This window comes from Podarcis filfolensis (assembly GCF_964270895.1).
Source record: "Podarcis filfolensis genome assembly, chromosome: 8".
NCBI lineage: Eukaryota > Metazoa > Chordata > Lepidosauria > Squamata > Lacertidae > Podarcis > Podarcis filfolensis.
In genome coordinates, this window is record NC_139611.1 from 54,600,880 (window position 1) to 54,615,145 (window position 14,266).

Sequence of the window (14,266 nt, forward strand, 5' to 3'; positions counted from 1 at the left end):
GAACAAATTAAGTTCTTAACCCGAGGTACCACTATATTCCAAATGCAGTCGCAGCTCATAGCTTTGTGCATTTGCACTGTGACATCGGCACTTTACTTTTCGTCCAGGCATGGTAGTGAAGCTGGAACGGATCAACGCTCTCCCCTGTTTTGGACATGCAAAGTTTTAGACCAAATCTGCCTGGTTGACAACCCTAATGAGACACACACATTCTCTCTCTCTGCTTGTGGAGCTGATCACCTTCCTTCTGTGTCGACTGAACAACCTGGGCAAATTCGTTTGCTGGCATCCCAAGGCTCTCCCACAGATAAGGGCACTGATGTAACCATGGCAAGAGAAACACACACACACACACACAGCAATCTTTCTCCCGTACCCCCTAATTGCTTGGATTCTATGTCTCTTTATTTGATTTAAATAGTGCTCATTAGCCAAACCATTTCAGAATCAAACAGGGTGTGGGGGAGGGGGAAGGATAACTATTTGCCTTCCACCACCTTCTCCCCGGTTGCCATCAGGGCCGTCAAGATCCTCCCTTGTGAACCACATCAGGCACATGGGAACCACTGGCAGGAAGGTCCATTGTCTATGGAACATAGAGGGAGGGGAGGGAGCAGCCAGCCCACCAACCCAGGAGAGTCTGGATAAGTATTTACAGCCCATTTGCAGTGTTTGGGTGGGTGGGTGTGGCTCGTCGGCAGGCCTCCCCCCGCCCCTATGAAGCCAAGGGTGGGCTTCACATGGCCGCGAGCTGCCCCAGCACCATCCGGAACTGCTGCGTGCTGTTGGCGAGCTCGTGGACCCGTGCCACCATGTCCTGGGCAGCAGCGGGGGAGGGGTACTGTAGCGCGGCCACCTTGGTGGTGGCCACAATCTCCTTGAGCATGTCACAAAGCAGGTTGCTGTAGTGGGTGACCTTGTGACGCACGTCCTGGGCCTTGGCCTGGCGCGAGAGAGTGTCCCCGATGAAGACCAGCTTGTGGGCGCTCAGGATGACGAACTTGCTGTGCGCCACGAAGATCTTGGGGGGCTGGTTGGTGCTGACAGCCGTGAAGAAGGCGTCCACGGCGTTGGTCAGGGTGGTGAGGTTGGCCTCGCACTGCTCCAGGTAGAAGAGGAGCAGCTGCCGGTCCGAGGGGCAGAGGGAGGCGCCGTCCCCGGCCCGCACATGGGCGTAGTGCTGCGGGGGCGTCCAGTTGGACAGGTCGTTGTCGATGGGCCGCGTGACCTCCTGCTCCAGGCGCTCAAACTGCTTCAGCTGCGGACAGGGGAAAAAAAGCACAGGGTGCTCCGTCAAGCAAGGGTGGGCTGACGAAGACAACTGGCTCCCCCCACCCTTCCTGGCTTGCGACAGAATGAGCCAGCTTCCTCCCCGCAGGGCCACCTGGGACCTGGGCTTTGCCACTGGGATGTGGTGGCATCCTGGAAGACACAGATCCACACAACCCGGCCCTACCATTAGGCAGAGTGAGTACGTAGACTCGGGCAGCTGACTTTTGAAAGCAGTGAATGGGAGGTAAAGGTGGAGAGGCAGGAGTGGAGAGTGCCACATGGTCTGCCCTGCTTAAGCTACCCTGGCATCCTTTACCATCAGTGGCGACCAAACATTTTTGGGCCACCGCCCCATTTGTTCCATGAACTCATCCCCAGTGCCTGCTACCCTGCCAAAAGCATTACAGGCGATGACCATGTTGTGCATGCACCATTGACATGTGCCCGGCAAAAGCCTTAGTGGTGGGGCTGGACCCAGGAAGCCCACCCTACTCACCTGTTGCTGCTCCAGGTGCCCCTTCCCTTGCCGGATGATGTTGCCCCTCTCAAGCAGCTCCTTCTGGGTTTTCTCAAACTCTTCCTTTCCCTAGTTGTTTTTTAAAGGGGTGAAAAGGAGGTTAGTGCGGATGCAACCAGAGGGACAGACCCACAGCACAAGGAACCCAGCTCCATCAGTGCTAGAGCATCTGCTTGACATACAGAAGGTTCAGCCCCCGGCACCTTCACTTTGAAAAGGTTCTTAGCCAAGGCATCCAAAAAAGGACTCTTCACCCACCTGGCTCCCTCCAGATGTTTCAGAACTGCAATTTCAATCAACCCCCGTCAGCACATCTGGTGGACACCTGGTTGGTAAGGGCAGGTGTAGGCAACACTGCGCTACCTGGATCAGTGACTTGAGTGCAAAAAGGCATTTCCTACCTGCCCATTTTTCAGCTTTCCACCGCTGGGGAAGGGCCATACCCCAGTGGTTCAAGCATCTGCCTGGCAGGAGGAAAGTCCCCAGGTTCAAACCTTGACATCTCCAGGAGAAGGCTCCCTTGAGAGTCTGGAGCACCAGCACCCATCAACAGAGACAGCCCTGAGCAAGTCAGCTCCATGATCTGACCTGGCAAAAGGCCACCACAGCTCTGAGAGCCTCTCCCTGGCAGGGACCAGAGACAGCACTGGAGGTGGTTGTGTGCAAATTTCAGTGCGGTAAGAGTGTTAGTCTGCTGCAGCAAAACCAAACAAGAGTCTTGCAGAAGACATGTGACTGGTAGGCACACTCGTTGGTTGAGCTGAAAGATATTTTATCGTCTAAGGCAAAGGAGACAAGGGCAGCTCCTGCTATTCTACATACAAAAACTGACTAGACCAGCAGCTGGAACATACTTCAGCACTGGTAATGGGGCAGCAGCCTTTACAGCCCCCGAGGGCAGCAAGCCTCTGGGCACATCTGCCTTGGGGAGCTGCCTCACCCTGTCTCATGAAAGGGCCGGCCCAGATTATTTGATTATAAAGCTGCAGGCAGGGCCTGTTTTTTTTTAAAGCAAAAATATTTGTGCAGGGCCCAAGAAACTTCAGAGGCTTTGTATATTAATGGCAATACTTAACCTAAGGCAAAGTGGGTGAAGAGCAGAAAGAGGAGGGGGCCTTCCTGCTTCTGCCACCTGGGCTACAAAGCTCCTTATCTAAAAAAAAGTCAATTTTGGAGGTCTTGATTTTGCTGGTGTTGATATTGACGTATTGTATGCTTGTTTTTAGATCTTCTTACGAATTACTTGAGGAAGATTTAATTTTGCTGTTTATGCTTTGATTATGTTTTCATTCACCGCTTTGGTTATATTCTTGCAATGACGCAAACCTTCACATGTCGTAAGCCGCCTTGAGCATGGCTTAACAATGGAAAGGTGGAAGATATATAGAAGATGATAACGATGGAAAACTTAGCCTGGTGCCAGGCTTTTAAAATATAGAACTATTATATTCTGGCTGCATTTCCCAGGAGTGTGGCTTGGGGGCTTGAACCTAGCAAGAGGTTTGACCCCTGAGGATGACGGGACTTTGGGAACGGAGGTGGAGGACCTAGCAAGGCCTGCCCCCCCACCTGTCCATCTTCCCCCAGTGGCGGCTTGTCCCTTTGAGGCTGTGTGTGTTATGTGTGTGTGCACTCTGCCCTTCCCCCCCCCACAGCACACCCCTCCTCTTCCCCGCCGCCCAACCCCACCTGCAGGTGGACGTAGTCATAGTCTTCCATCCAGCCGCCCTCGCTGTTCTCATACTGCCCCTCGGGCGAGTCCTGGGTCAGGAACTTGGGCGGAGAGGGCAAGGGCCGGGACTGGATGCTGCTTGCCTTGTCAGCCGGGGTGCCATGGGCGAGGCTGCCATCCCCTCCCAGGGAGGTGGGGGGCACCTTGGTCCTCCGGAAGAGCAAGGAGGCGTTCCCGTGCAGGAAGGAGGCCAACTGCTTGGTGTCGTCCGGCACCCCCCGCGAGTACATTACCAGGTGCTCCAGGTCGTCCGGCGGGGACCCCGGCTTGCCAGCCACCAGGGCACCGGGGGCCCAGCCGCAGCCATCCAGAGCCTGGCTGTGCCGCAGCAGAGCCTGGTACACGTCCTCCATCTTCTGCACCTGCTTGCTCAGCTTGGCGTAGAGGGAGCGGTCGGAGGCCTGCGAGGCGCTGCTCACAGCCGCGCGGGCAAACTCCAGCAGTTCCCGCAGCGCCCCCCGGACGCTCTCGGCCGCCCCCTGGATGCGGGCCGCTTGCACCTCCATCTGCTCGGGGCTGCGCCAGCTGCCGCTGATGAAAGACATGAGGTAGGAGACGGCGGTGCCCACGTTGCCCTGGAGCCGGGCCAGCGTCTCCATGGCAACGTCCTGGTCGAGGTGCAAGTCCCTGTCAGGGGCCTCCTTGACGGGCACCATGTCCAGGGAGGAGCTGGAGTGGTTGCTGCGGGTGCTGCCCGTGCTGGAGGCCGAGAGGCGCTTGCCGTCACCCGCCTTGCCCTCCCGGTCCACCTGGGGCGGCACGTCATAGATGTAGTCGCCCTCCCCGTCTTTGCTGCCCACCGGCAGCTCCCGCGGCACGTCGTAGACCTCCTGGCTCGCCAGCTTCCTCAGGCCGGGCGGCACGTCGTAGATCTCCTGGGCCTCGGGAACCCCTTTGCTGGCGGCCGGAGGTACGTCATACACATCCTCGGGCAGGTATGGCTCTGCCGCCGGCGTGGAGGGCTGGGCAAGGATGAGTGGGTGCCGTAAGGGATCAAACGGCTTGGCCTTGCAGAAGACGGGGGGCACGTCGTAGGTCTCCTCCCGCGCGGGGCCATCGGGGACGTCCTTGCTGACCGATGGGGGGATGTCGTACACCTGCAGGAGGGTATTAAAGCTGGCGTTTAATCCAGCAGCTCATCTGTAGCCCCCTCAGCTTGAAACATGCTGCTAGTTCATTTCTGGGCCCCATTCAAGGTGCTCACTTGGGCCCCAAAGACTGACATTTTCCCTAAAGACTGTCTAAGGTGCCCAGATCGGCAAATGGGGGGGGGGGGGCCTCTTGGTAGATCCTCTGCCCTCAAGAGACTCTGGGGTAGGGTCTAGCATTCAGGTTTTTGTTTCTTATCATCTGCGGCCATAAAACTGTTTCTATTAAGTTACACAATAAATCAATCCTATGCTTCAGAGAGTGTACTTGGTGGGGTGGGTGTTTCTTGGCAATTTTTGTTTTGCCTCCGGGTCAATCGCCTTCCACTCTGCTGGGTCAGAGTGGCTCTCCTAAGCACTAGGGCAGCCCCCCACCGCAGCCCCTGCCACTGAAGATAGAGGCCCTCCCCACTTCCACGCCTCAGAAACCCTGCATGCCATACTCACCACCTGCAGGCCTTTTTCCACACTGGGGGGCACATCATAAATATCCTGGGCATGAGCCAGATCCCTGCTGTTGGGGCCCTTGACTGCCAGGGCGGGGGTGTCATATACCTGGCAAAAGGAACAAAGGAGAGCAAGAGATGTTAATTTCCAATGAGTTTGAAACCCATTGAGGGCTGGTGATATGGAAGCAGAGGTTTCACCACCAACCCACCTGCGTGGGCCCCATGCCAAACAGACTCCCCCCACTTCTAGAAGGCAGGGCATCACTCACTTCCTGGCTGCCTTGGTTCCCCAGTAGACCCCGTGTCGGGGGCACGTCGTAGATCTCCTGGAGGTGGCGGGGAAAGTCGTACTCATCCTGCTCTCCTTTGGGGGAGTCATAGACGTAGACCTGACCCACACGCGTGGGGACGACAACCTGCAAGGGGGAAAAAAGGGGGGTGGATGAGACAATGTTTGCTGGGCTAGGCAGGTGGGAACCTGGCTGGGAAAGTCACAGGTCTGACCTCCACTTACCTGAGGCTAACTCTGGGGGCCCCAATGGGTCTGAGACACCGCAACATCTCAGGCTCACCTACTGCATTCACCAAGGATCCTTTCCTCCCCCCCACACACTTTTAGGGGGGTTGGGAGATGCCCTAAAGACTAGCTCAAAGTCACCCTGAAAAGCCAGGGGTGGGGGGACATCAGCGCCCCTCCAAGCATTCAGCCAAGTCCAATGCACTATCCAGTGCCCTGACCTCTTGGATGCTTCCTTATGCCCAAATGCTGCTGAAGAGCTTTTTCACGCTGGGGCGAACAGTACTGGGAACATACCACTGATCCTAAAAGATGCTCTTAAATAGCTTCTGTGTGTGTCACATAGGATGCAGCTCGTCCTTTCCTCCAGCAGAGGGTGCTGCCTGCCCACAGGCAGCCCTCGTCTGGAAGGAACCTCCAGGCACCTTGCAGCAGGAGCCCCTTCTCCAGGGGAGGCAGGGATGACATCATGTTCTATTTCTGGCTCTGAGCAAATGAAGGGCTTGGAGATGAAGCACAATGTGCGCTCATTCCCTCATGGGCGGCCGCTTCTGGAGGCGGGGGGAAGGCGAGGGACCCTGCCGCAGACGCCTTCCCGGCTGCCGCTAGTTTGCAGAGGGGGGGGGAGTGCATGCATAGAGAGGCATCGGAAGCCAGAGGCTGCAGGAGTCTCCAAGCGCATTTGTGCACAGTCAGAGTGCAATACGACGAAAAAGTGGAATTCCACTACAAGGTTAAGCCTATGAGTCTTTGCAAAAGCCAGCTCTTGCTAACTAAATTATAACAATGCACTCAGGTTGCATTATTTATCCTGCTTCTGCTCTGCCTGGGGTAGAGTAAAGAGCTGCCAAAAGCACTGAAGCTCAGAGAGGAGGCAATTTGCCCCTGCATGCCGTAAGAACACAAGAAGAGCCTATTGGTCAGGCTCATGGCCACCCAGGTGCCTCAGGGAAGCTGGACCTGAGCACAAGGGCAGTTTCTCCCCTCCTGCGGTTTCCAGCAACTGGTATTCAGAAGCATTGCTGCTTCTGACCTTGGAGGCAGAGCAGAGCCATCACGCCTGGTAGCCACTAATGAAGACTGAGCCGTCCTGGAATGGGGACCTCAGAAATGGCAGGTGGGTCAGAGAGGGGATGGATGCAAAACATGGTGTCTGCAAGGTCTGGTATACAGAAATTAGTGAGCCAAAGCACTCCTAGGAACATAGGAACGCAAGAAAAGCCCTGCTGGATCAGGCCCATGGCCTATCACATCCAGTATTCTGTTCCCAGGTACCTGTGGGGAAACCCACAAGCAAGACCTGAGCACAAGAGCCCTCTTCGCTCCTGGTATTCAGAAGCATTGCTGCCTCCAACCACTGAGGCACAGAATCGCCCTTTGGGCTGGTAGCCGCTGACAGCCCTCTCCTTCATGAATTTGTCTAATCATTTTCTAAAGCCATCTAGGTTGGTGGTCATCATTTCCCCCTGTGGGAGCGAGTGCCATAGTTCAACTATGGCACATTTCAACCACTTACCCCCAATCCCAAACTACACAAATGACCCCAGGCAAGAGCTGGCGGCAGCAGCACTACCAATTGTCTCCATAGCAAATGTGCAACCTCTCCCAGGTAATACCCCAGATCTAAAGTCTCCCAAGACACTTTGGATGCTAGTATCTACAGATCTGATGCTTTGCAACAAAAATTAAAAGAAGCAGGGAAACCAACATATAATTAGCAAGTTAATAAGATTCTCATGAGGGTGGGAATACGCATTTTGCAGGTTTTCAAGCCAACAGAGCCTGCCAAGGACTTCAAGATTTCATCATGCGCAGCCCACGTATTCCAAACACCACAGCCATAAGGTGTGGGAACTTGTTTTGTTTGGAAAAGGGAAAGTGGTGGTTCTCAGGATGGCAGCCATCGAACCAGAGGTGTGCTTGATGGCATCGCTTCATATCTTTAGGAGAACCTTCACTTATGGTCAGTGGTCAAAATTCCCCAGCTGTTACTGGACTACAACTCCCACCACCCCGATCCCTGGTCCTGCTAGCTAGGGAGGATGGGAATTGCAGTCCAGCAACAGCCGGGGACCCAAGTCTGAGAAACACTGCTTTAGGGTAACCAACTAGGACCTGGGAGAGACCAGGGTTCAAATCCCCGCTTGGCATTAAATCTTTCCCTTGATGACCTTGGGGGCCAGGCACTGCCCCTCAGCCTAACCTAAAAAGGGCAGAAGACCCCCTGCATGCCACCTGGAGCTGCTCAGAGGAAAAGGTGGGATATAAATGCAATACGTAACGTGGCACTGCCCTGAAAAATGGAGATCTTCCCATGGCACAGAAGCAGCCAGATGCTGCAACGCAGGTTTGCCCAGAGTGGTGCCACTCGCACAGCGCCACCGTGAGCCACTCCCCAAACACATACACACACAAACACACCCTGCATGATACCCCTTTGGCCTGCCCTCAAAGGCAGGAAAAAGCAACAAGGTCACCGGCGAGGAAGAGGCGTGGGTGGGGACCTAGCAGGCAGGCAGGCAGGCCTGGCCGGCTGCCAAGTGAGAGAAGCTTTTTTCCTGAATCATTTACTGCTCTGCCAGGCCTGCTCCATCCGAATCTCCTTCAAGGTCAGCCAGCCGCAGCAGCGGCGGCGGCTACTTAACAGAGGACAAGCATGCCAGGTGCTTTGCCTACTGCCAACACACAACACACAGGACTATCGGTCTCCCCAGCCCAATACTGTCTGCACGGACTGGCAGTGGCTTTCCAGAGATTCAGGCCGCTAGAGCCTCATCTACCTGGAGACGCCAGGGATTGAACCGGGGACTGTCTGCATGCAAAGCATGAGCTCTGCCACTGAGCTGTGAGCCACCTCCTAAATATAAAACAAGGACTGTATCTAACCACGTTCGGCTCAGAGCAGACACACGGAAATTAACAGACCCAGGTTTGTAATGTCCTTGTTTGCCTTTAGTTGGCTGAGGAAGGCAAGGGGAGCAAACAGACTAACCAAAGATGAATGTATTGCCAAGAATGTTATTTTTGTTTCAATCACTGCAAATTTTGGACAAAATGGACTGTTTCAAGAAGTGGCAGAGAGACATTTCTAGATTTGTCTGGCAGGGCAAGAAGCCCAGAATAAAATTTAAAATATTAACTGATGTAAAGGAAAGAGGTGGATTCGCCCTGCCAGACCTTAAACTCTATTATGAATCAGCAGCATTCTGCTGGTTGAAAGAATGGCTGCTTCTTGAGAACACAGACATTTTGGATTTAGAAGGTTTTAATAACGTTTTTGGGTGGCATGCATATTTGTGGTATGACAAGGTTAAAGCACACAAAGCATTTAAAAACCATATTGTCAGGAAAGCATTGTTTAATGTCTGGATAAGATATAAGGACCTACTTGAAAATAAAACCCCAAGGTGGTTGTCACCGATGGAAGCAAAGGCCCAGAAAAAGCTCAATATGGAGGCCAAATGGCCGAAATATTGGGAAATTCTGGAACAAGAAGGAGACAAACTGAAATTGCAGAGTTTTGAGAAACTAAAAGATAAAGTGGGAGATTGTCTTCATTATTATCAAATAAGGGAGGCTTACAATTTGGATAAAAAAATTGGCTTCCAGGTGGAAAAATCAAAATTGGAAACAGAACTGCTAGATCCCAAAACTAAGATACTTTCAAGAATGTATAACTTGCTGTTGAAATGGAACACTCAGGATGAAACGGTTAAATCTGCTATGATTAAATGGGCACAAGATGTTGGACATAACATTATGTTTGCTGACTGGGAACAGTTGTGGACCACAGGTATGAAATTCACGGCATGTAATGCCTTAAGAGAGAATATTATGAAAATGATATACAGGTGGTACATGACACCAGTCAAGCTTGCAAAAATCTATCATTTGCCCGATAATAAATGTTGGAAATGTAAAGACAATGAAGGTACATTCTTTCACCTTTGGTGGACGTGCCCAAGGATTAAGGCTTTCTGGGAGATGATATATAATGAAATGAAAAAGGTATTTAAATATACCTTCTTGAAGAAACCAGAGGCCTTTCTCCTGGGCATGGTCGGCCAATTGGTGTTAAAGAAGGATAGAACTCCTTTTATGTACGCTACAACAGCAGCAAGAATACTTATTGCAAAGCATTGGAAGACACAAGATTTACCCACTCTGGAAGAATGGCAGATGAAAGTGATGGACTATATGGAATTGGCGGAAATGACTGGCAGAATCCGAGACCAGGGAGAAGAGTCGGTGGAAGAAGATTGGAAGAAATTTAAGGACTATTTACAGAAACACTGCAAAATCAATGAATGTTAAAATGATGTCGGAATGAAATGAAGCGGTTTTAGCAACAATGTTAAAAAGGAGTATGTAAAAATGATTGGTTAATAGATGAAAATATAAGGTTATAATATGTTAAGATAAAGAACTAAGATAAAAACAAAGAGGGAAAGGATTTGCTGAACCAACTACTCGAAATGGAATACAAAAAAGGGAGGTGTGAGGAGGTCAGGGAAACAAGTGAATGAAAGGCAAGACATTGAAAGATGGACTTATTTTTTACTGTTCTTTCTTTTTTCTTTTTTTTCTACTCTGTATTTTGTATTATTTGTTTTTTTTCTTTATTCTCTTATTATTTTTGTAATCTTTTCTTGAAATTTGAATAAAATATCATGTAAAAAAAAACAAAAACATGGTGTGTACACAGCCTCAGTCAGGCCACTGGTCCACTTAGCTCAGTATGGCCCACTCTGATGTACAGCAGCTCTCTCTGGGGTTTCAGGCAGAGGTTCTCTACCGAGGACTGAATCTGGGAACTTCTGCAGGCAAACCAAACGCTCCAACCCTCTGCTCTCCCCTTGCACTGCAAGACCCCACATTTTGATATGGCACTCTGGGAGAAACCAAAGGCATCAGCCATGCCCAGCGATGCCTCCTTACAGGAGCCTTGTCCGTCTCCAATCCAGAAACAGGCTTGCCCAGGAACCAAGTTGAGGGAGCCTCAGAGATGGATAAGCAAGCCTCCCACCCAGAGGGAGGCCGTTTCCTTTCCCAGGGAGAAACAGGAAACCGCTCCTCACAGCCTGCTGCAAACCCCCCTCCCCAGGGGAAAGCCATGCTGGAGCACACACACGCCCCTGTCTCCACCCTCCACTGCAGAGGGAGGCAGCGGAGGCAGGAGGCAAGGCTGCCTTGGTGCAAATCTCCAGGAAGCTCTCTGTAAGGAATGCAAGCACCAGCACTTGGGGGCAGGGGGAGGCAACCCAGCCCCAGCAGTCCAGGAACACTAACTGCCTCTGCCCCCGTGCAGAGAAGCAAAGAGTTTTTAAAAGCAGACAGTAGTAGGTTGATTGCCACAATGGGGTAGCTGCTGCCTGCCCACAATGAGCAAGGCAGGCTGAAAAATCCCAGGGCATCTTTGCAGTCTGAAGCGTGGCTGCTGGTGTTGCAAATGGATTTGTCTCCCCCCTGCAGGAACCCCCAGGCCAGCAGAGCCAGCAGGGTGCAGACTGCTCTTTAGGCTGGCTCCTCTGGTGTTACTACTGATGTTCAGCTGAAAGACTTTTGTGTGTGAGTGTTCTACTGCGGTTTTAGCAATTCATGCTTACCTGCCAGGATAAAAATATTTTAAAAAATTAGTTAACTGCATTGCTTAGCTGTGATTCCTGCACTGCAGGGGGTTGGGCTGGATGACACTTGAGGTTCCTCCCAACTCAACAATTCTATAACCACCAACCACCCTTTGCTACAACTCCCTGGTCCCCAACCTCTACTTTAGCTAAACGTAAGAATGGCTTCTTCTGCTTTCCCCCATTTACCTTTCTCCTCTTGCCTTCCCTATATTAAAATATACCTTGTAAGCCCATCGGGGCAGCGGACTGTGGTCTTGAATGCCATGCAGATCAGCAGTGTATCCATTAGTGTTCTAACAACAGCAACCTGCATGTGTTTCCTCGTTGTTCTTCTTTCCACGGCTTCCCCCCATTCCATCCACATTTATGCCCACACACCTGAACTCAACAGGCACCGTTTGACTATGAGCTCCGTGGGACAGGGAGCTTCTTTGCTTCTGTTTCTCCTTGTATGTGTCCAAGGGGCAGCTGATGCAGCCCTCTCCAGATGTCACTGGGGCCCCCAGCTCCCGTCCGCTTCTGCAGCCAGGCTGCCCAATGGTCAGGGTTGATGAGAGCTGGAGTCCACCAACCACCTCTGAAGAGAATCATGCTGGACACCGCTAGTGTGTGAGGCTGCACAGATAATTCATAATAATGGACCCCGTGCAGAAGAAGCACTTTCCCCTTGGCCGTGAAAAGCGCCCAGCTCAGCAACCGCTAACAAGGAACCACTTATGCCCCTTTCTCTTTCTCTGTGCCAAAGGTCGCAAGACAATGCCTTCACAGCCACTTTACTACCACTGTCTGACTGCAGGAATAAAAGCCACTCTTGCCCACTTTGACGGCAGAGTGGTGGATTTCTCCTGGGAGCATCGTTCCTGCATCTGACTCTCTGCTCTCGTGCTAAACCCGGAGGGGGTGGGGTGGGGTGGGGAGAGCTGCCTCTGCCTATTCACAACGGAAGCCAGTGATGGGCAAGAAACCGGCAGCATCACTTAACCCACCTTTCCTTTCCCCCTCCTCCTGCTCTTCCTCCTAAGGGGGTTTTCAACATTTTAAGACTTGATTCTGCTTTTCTTAAAATTAAAAAAGGGGGGGGGGGAGAGATAATCTACTTTCATTTGCATAAACACACAAGTGGCAATTTAAAAATAGATCAGACAGCTCTCCTGCAGCGTGAAGGGAAGTAGGACAGAATACTGAATCGGTGCTTGATTTGCTGCCCAGTGTGCCTGTCAAATGCATTGCAAAGCTGCCCAAGCTTAAGAAAGGCAGAGTTGGTCATCATTGGCCTGTACAAGCAATCACCCACTGGCATGCGGATAGGGTATCCTTTCTTTATACCAGCCTGGCATCCTCCACATATTTTGGACTGCATCTCCCACCAGCCCCACTTTGGAGGAGGCTGCTTTAAGCTGTCCTTGTAGGGAAGGTGTTCCCACCTCTCGGATTGTGCTGGCTGCCCTTTCTCCCCCAGGTGCCCCTCAGAGGCTTACCTTTCCTTGGGTCTTTGGGGCTTCCCATCCCCGTCCATCCAGCGAAGGAGGCACCTGGTAGATGTCCTGCCCCAGCCCTGCAGGTGCTGGAGGGACCTGGTAAATGTCCTGGGGCGGGCTGGTCGGTCCAGCTGGTACTTGGTACACCTCCTGGCATTGAGAGGGGCTCTGCTTTGGGTAGGTGGGGGGCTGCTTGCCCGGGGGCGACTGGAACTGGCCCGCGGTCACTGTGCCCTGGTGGAGGGGGGCCCCCGGGGCCTTGTTTGGCGCCGGCACCAGGTAGACATTGTCCTCTTGGGGCAGGAAGGAGGGGTGCATAGAGGTGTACTGGGAGGCGGGGGACGTGGTGAAGCCCCCTTGGTGAGTGTAGGCCAGGGGGGTCTGCCCCGTCGGTTGTGGCGTCTGCTGTGGTGTCTGTGGTGTCTGCTGCGGCAGCTGCTTCTTGTCGTACATGCCCACCAGGATCTTGAGGCGGTTGCCGGGGACGATGCCCTGCCGCCCGTGCAAGGAACAGAGCCACCAGCCATCCAGCCCTTGCGTGTTGCGCTCCAGCACCGTCATGATGTCACCCTTACGGAAGGAGAGCTCGTCCGGGGACTCGGCCACATTGTCGTAGAGCGCCTTGGCCAGCACGTTCTGCAAGAGAGGCAGAGAGGAGGGGAGTTAGGGCGGCCAGCAGGGGGCGGCAGAGGGCATGGGGGGAAAGGGGGAAGACAGCAGGTGGCAGGGCACCAATGGCTGAACAGTGTAGAGAGAGGTCAGCAACTGGCACACACACACCCCAAGCTGTAAAAGATGGCTCCCAGAGGTACAGTTTGCAGTCAGCATCACATAAACCATGTTCAAAAGGATCACCGGAGTGAAGTGTTCACAGAGGGGCCATACTCACGCCATAAATTTAAAACACCATGATACCACTTTAAACAAGACACGGTTTCTCCCTCTCCCTAAGAATTATGGGAGCTATAGTTTGTTTTAAGGGTGTTGAGAGTTGCTAGGAGGCCCTTATTCCCCTTGCAGAGCTACAATTCCTAGAGTTCCCTGGGAAGAGAGATTGACTCTGGGAACTGAGGCTCTTTCAGAGCAATAGGGGTCTTAAACTGCTTTAAATATACAGTGCAGACAGGCCCTGGGCTACATTCCACCCACATCAAAGTAAATGGTTTCTACACACGTACGCATCTAGGTAAGCACAACTGCACTTCAAGGACACATTCCAGCCAGGCAAAAGCATTGGAGGGGGCTGTGGAGCAGGGCTGGCGGGGTGTGTGGCCTGGGAAGTGGGGAGTCTCAGGAGCCAAGCTGAGAGCCTGGGGTGTGGGGGCTGCATCTGGCCCTCGGTCTTGCGGTTCCTCACCCCACATATACCCACCCCCCTGCCCATTGCACCTCCTCTTTCTAAATTAAGACTATGGAGACACCTTCACTGCTATAGCCAAAAAGGGTTGGCCTTCAGAAGGATGTGAGGGTGCCCATGTGACTGCCCCAGCCCAGTTCATGCAAAGATCTCCTTTGAAGTGGAA

General features: G+C 52.8%; 1 protein-coding gene and 1 long non-coding RNA gene across 2 annotated transcripts in view; one reads left to right on the plus strand and one right to left on the minus strand.

The window, feature by feature from the left end:
- The window catches only part of LOC310767890, a 196,892-nt gene that overhangs the window by 103,204 nt on the left and 79,422 nt on the right, over nucleotides 1–14,266 (plus strand). The gene's annotated exons all lie outside the window — the stretch shown is intronic.
- BCAR1 (BCAR1 scaffold protein, Cas family member) overlaps nucleotides 388–14,266 on the minus strand; it is a 38,503-nt gene continuing 24,624 nt past the window's right edge. The window contains exons 2-7 of the mRNA XM_083625178.1: nucleotides 12,744–13,379; nucleotides 5,388–5,534; nucleotides 5,117–5,224; nucleotides 3,479–4,618; nucleotides 1,769–1,858; nucleotides 388–1,258 (exon numbers count right to left, since the gene is read on the minus strand). Coding sequence (XP_083481304.1) covers nucleotides 737–1,258; nucleotides 1,769–1,858; nucleotides 3,479–4,618; nucleotides 5,117–5,224; nucleotides 5,388–5,534; nucleotides 12,744–13,379 — 2,643 coding nt within the window. The 3' untranslated portion in view covers nucleotides 388–736. The remainder of the gene's footprint in view (nucleotides 1,259–1,768; nucleotides 1,859–3,478; nucleotides 4,619–5,116; nucleotides 5,225–5,387; nucleotides 5,535–12,743; nucleotides 13,380–14,266) is intronic.